Source organism: Ailuropoda melanoleuca, unplaced genomic scaffold, assembly GCF_002007445.2.
Source record: "Ailuropoda melanoleuca isolate Jingjing unplaced genomic scaffold, ASM200744v2 unplaced-scaffold73452, whole genome shotgun sequence".
Lineage (NCBI taxonomy): Eukaryota > Metazoa > Chordata > Mammalia > Carnivora > Ursidae > Ailuropoda > Ailuropoda melanoleuca.
Genome location: NW_023248784.1, coordinates 172 through 3,107, shown reverse-complemented (window position 1 = coordinate 3,107; position 2,936 = coordinate 172). Strand labels below are relative to the sequence as shown.

The following is a 2,936-nucleotide window of genomic DNA, read 5'->3' as shown; positions in this document are numbered from 1 at the left end:
TTAAGGCCACTGTTCTATCAGATGGGCCCCATCCTTAGGACCTCAATTAACCTTAATTACCTCCTAAATACCCTATCCCCAGATCCAGTCACATTGGGGGTTAGGGCTTCAACATATTAATTTTTTTGGAGGTGGGGGAGAACAATTCAGTCCATAACACTTAATGCTCACCATGAATACCAAATACTTGGTTCATTAAGATAGTGAATTTTGTTCAGGACAGGGAGACCGACCAGAGGTTCAGTGCTGTGGGTTACCAGCAGGTATACTTGAGTTTCTGCTTAATAGTAAGATGTGATGTGCTTAGTACAGTGTGTGCTAGCATGTGCCTCCTATGCCCTTCTGCATGCATCACCAGGCTTGGGCATCTCCTTCCATTTAATTTAAAAGCACATTTGAGAAAGCAAGAGAGCCCAGCTAGAATTCCAACTCTTATTTGCCTTAGATCATCACTTCAGATGTTTTCATTTCTTCATTTCTGAGATAAGAAGGCTAGTCCACATGACCTCTCCTTCCAAGGTTCTCGAATTGTATGATTCCAACTCTAAGGAAAAAGCACCTAGCATCACTAAGTCAGGACCCACTGCACCTGGACAGATAAGAGCCTATTCCACGAGAATGATCTGCAGAAGTGTCTTTCCTGCAACCATTTTGCTTGGTTGAAAAGAGTACCCTGGGTACTTTCATTCCTTAGAAGACCACTAGGAATGAACCACAGGAGCCTTAATGTATTGATTTTACTTATTATTTTATTGCTACATTAGAAATGAAAACAAACTGTGAGAAGCTGCAAACCCATGCCACTTTATGAAGATTATGGAGCAATGGAGACATCCATTGTAGAGGGTGAAAAGTAGCCGATCCTGTAGGGGGTGGAAGGACTTCACACACAAAGGTTATCAATGGTGGGACTGTGGACAACCTTTGCCAGCTGGAGTTTATGCACCAATGGAAAGTTTAAAAATGAACATAAGGGAACATTGGCTACTCCTGACCTCAGCCAGGGAGTATGGGTGTGAAGCATTAGACAGTGCCTAAAATCTCTACAAGCACATAGGTTTACAAAAAAACAAGCCCCAAACCAAGACGTCTACTCAGGCATTGTTGAAAACTGCTCTTGGGAGAAGATTCCCATCTTATGAAGTTTGAACACACTCTTTCTCCTGCTGGATAGCTGGGGAAAAAAAAACAAAAAAAAATGTTAAGAAGGTATTTTTCTAAGATTAAGTTCAATTTCTTCCCCAAAAGCACTTTTCTAACTCACTGAAAGCTGCCATGCCTGCTTACAGTTGTGTGTGTGTGTGTGTGTGTGTGTGTGTGTGTGTGTGTGTAAACCACCTGAATCTACATTAGAATCTACATCAACTGCAGGGTTTTTCCCCCCCATTTAAGAGGTAGATCTATGCTGTTGCCATTTTTTACCATATATTATTTTAAGAATGAAGAGGAACTGAAACATTTTTTTCAGATTTATCTATCCCTATACAATTAGAAAGATATACCATTTCAGACAATTCTAACTTTGGAACTTTCAAATAATGGTGACATGAAAAAATGTGCCCCTTGGTTTAGAGTTTCTGCAGGAGACTGTAAGTCAGGAGGGCAAAACTGATTTCTTGATCCCTGGAAGACCTGAGTATACCCAAGAGCCAAACTGGTTCTCCCACCTCATTTTGCCATCAGGTAGAGAAGGCCCAAACCATAAAATTTATACAGCTCTCTAGGGATGAGATCACAGACCCAAATTGTTAGATGCATAAAAATGGCAAAAAAACCCCCAAAATTGGACAAAACTAAGATGTTTATACTACTGAGTCCAATATCCCAAGATTGGTTTTAATGTGGCTTTTAGTAATTTTTTTCAACAACCAAAAAAACCAGTTTTAAAAAAATTCTCCCATTACTACTAGGGCCTATTTTGTGAGAACCACTCATATAAGCCAGGTAAGAAGCAAGTATTTGATATTTTTAGATGTTGTATTAAATACATTAGTACTTTAATTATTGCTTACTTTGTGGCAAAATATACAAGAAGAGTTTATTTACTGAACCTATCAACTTTCAACATTGTTTGTCTCAACTAGAAAGCCCCCATGACTTACTTTCCTTTGAGGGAAGAGTATTTTTTTCTTTAGTATTAGTTTTCTTCAGTTTTGACCTGTCAAACTTCTCCACTTCAGACAAATCTGGCTTATCACTCATCTTGACTGAAAAAAAGACTGAAAAAAAAACATTTAATAAACCTATCTGGTAGAACTATTATCAGACTAAGAAGTAACAGCCAAAATTCTCACATTTAATATTAATGCGTATTTTGCCTGCTGATTTTCAACAGGAAACAAGGAGATCTTAGAAATGTCATGTTTTTATTAGAACACTTTTTATTCCGTGTCATTACCCTATTTCTGATAAGCAGTAAATGCCACTGAATCAGGATGCACCAGAAACCAAGATGCTCTAGAAACAGGAGTCAATATGTCTGACTCTTAAAATCACAGCAAAGGTAAAATGAAGGTGATAGAAACACATGAGCAGATAGGGAGAGAAGAAAAAATAAGGACTGAGTTTAACCAGCTGAGGAATTTGTCACAACAGATAGCACTATTTGAGCATCTTTACTTTCTAGTCAATTACTTTTGGGGGGCACTTTTTCTGGGGGATAGGAGCAGCACACAAAAAAGCGTGGTTAAAAAGTTGTACTAGTTTCTTTCCATTTTATCTGTCCAAAGACAGTAGATTAAGGAGCCACAATAAGAGAGTGAAGGGATTCAATCTGATCGTTAACTAATTACATGTCTCATACTAGCTAGCTCCTTATAGCACTGGATTGTAAATGCTGTACGAAAACATAGCTAATTAGAATCAGACCAAGGACTTCAGCAAAACGGGGTAAAGAAATAGAGTTGATTTTTATTTCACCATATTTTCTCTGCAAA

General features: G+C 38.1%; 1 protein-coding gene across 1 annotated transcript; it reads right to left on the bottom strand.

Moving 5' to 3' along the window:
• Nucleotides 1–729: 729 nt before the first annotated feature.
• LOC117800630 (thymosin beta-15A) lies at nucleotides 730–2,246 on the bottom strand. Its single transcript, XM_034653189.1, has 2 exons — nucleotides 2,103–2,246; nucleotides 730–1,174 (listed from the first exon to the last, which is right to left on the bottom strand). The coding sequence occupies exons 1-2, from the start codon at nucleotides 2,200–2,202 to the stop codon at nucleotides 1,137–1,139; spliced, it is 138 nt and encodes a 45-aa protein (XP_034509080.1). The 5' UTR covers nucleotides 2,203–2,246; the 3' UTR covers nucleotides 730–1,136.
• Nucleotides 2,247–2,936: the final 690 nt, after the last annotated feature.

Coding starts and splice junctions, on each gene's coding strand:
- LOC117800630 (XM_034653189.1), bottom strand. CDS start 2,202: ATGAGTGATAAGCCAGATTTGTCTGAAGTGGAGAAGTTTGACAGGTCA. Junction 1,175..2,102: donor TACTCTTCCCTCAAAGGAAA/GTAAGTCATGGG, acceptor TTTTTTCCCCAG/CTATCCAGCAGGAGAAAGAG.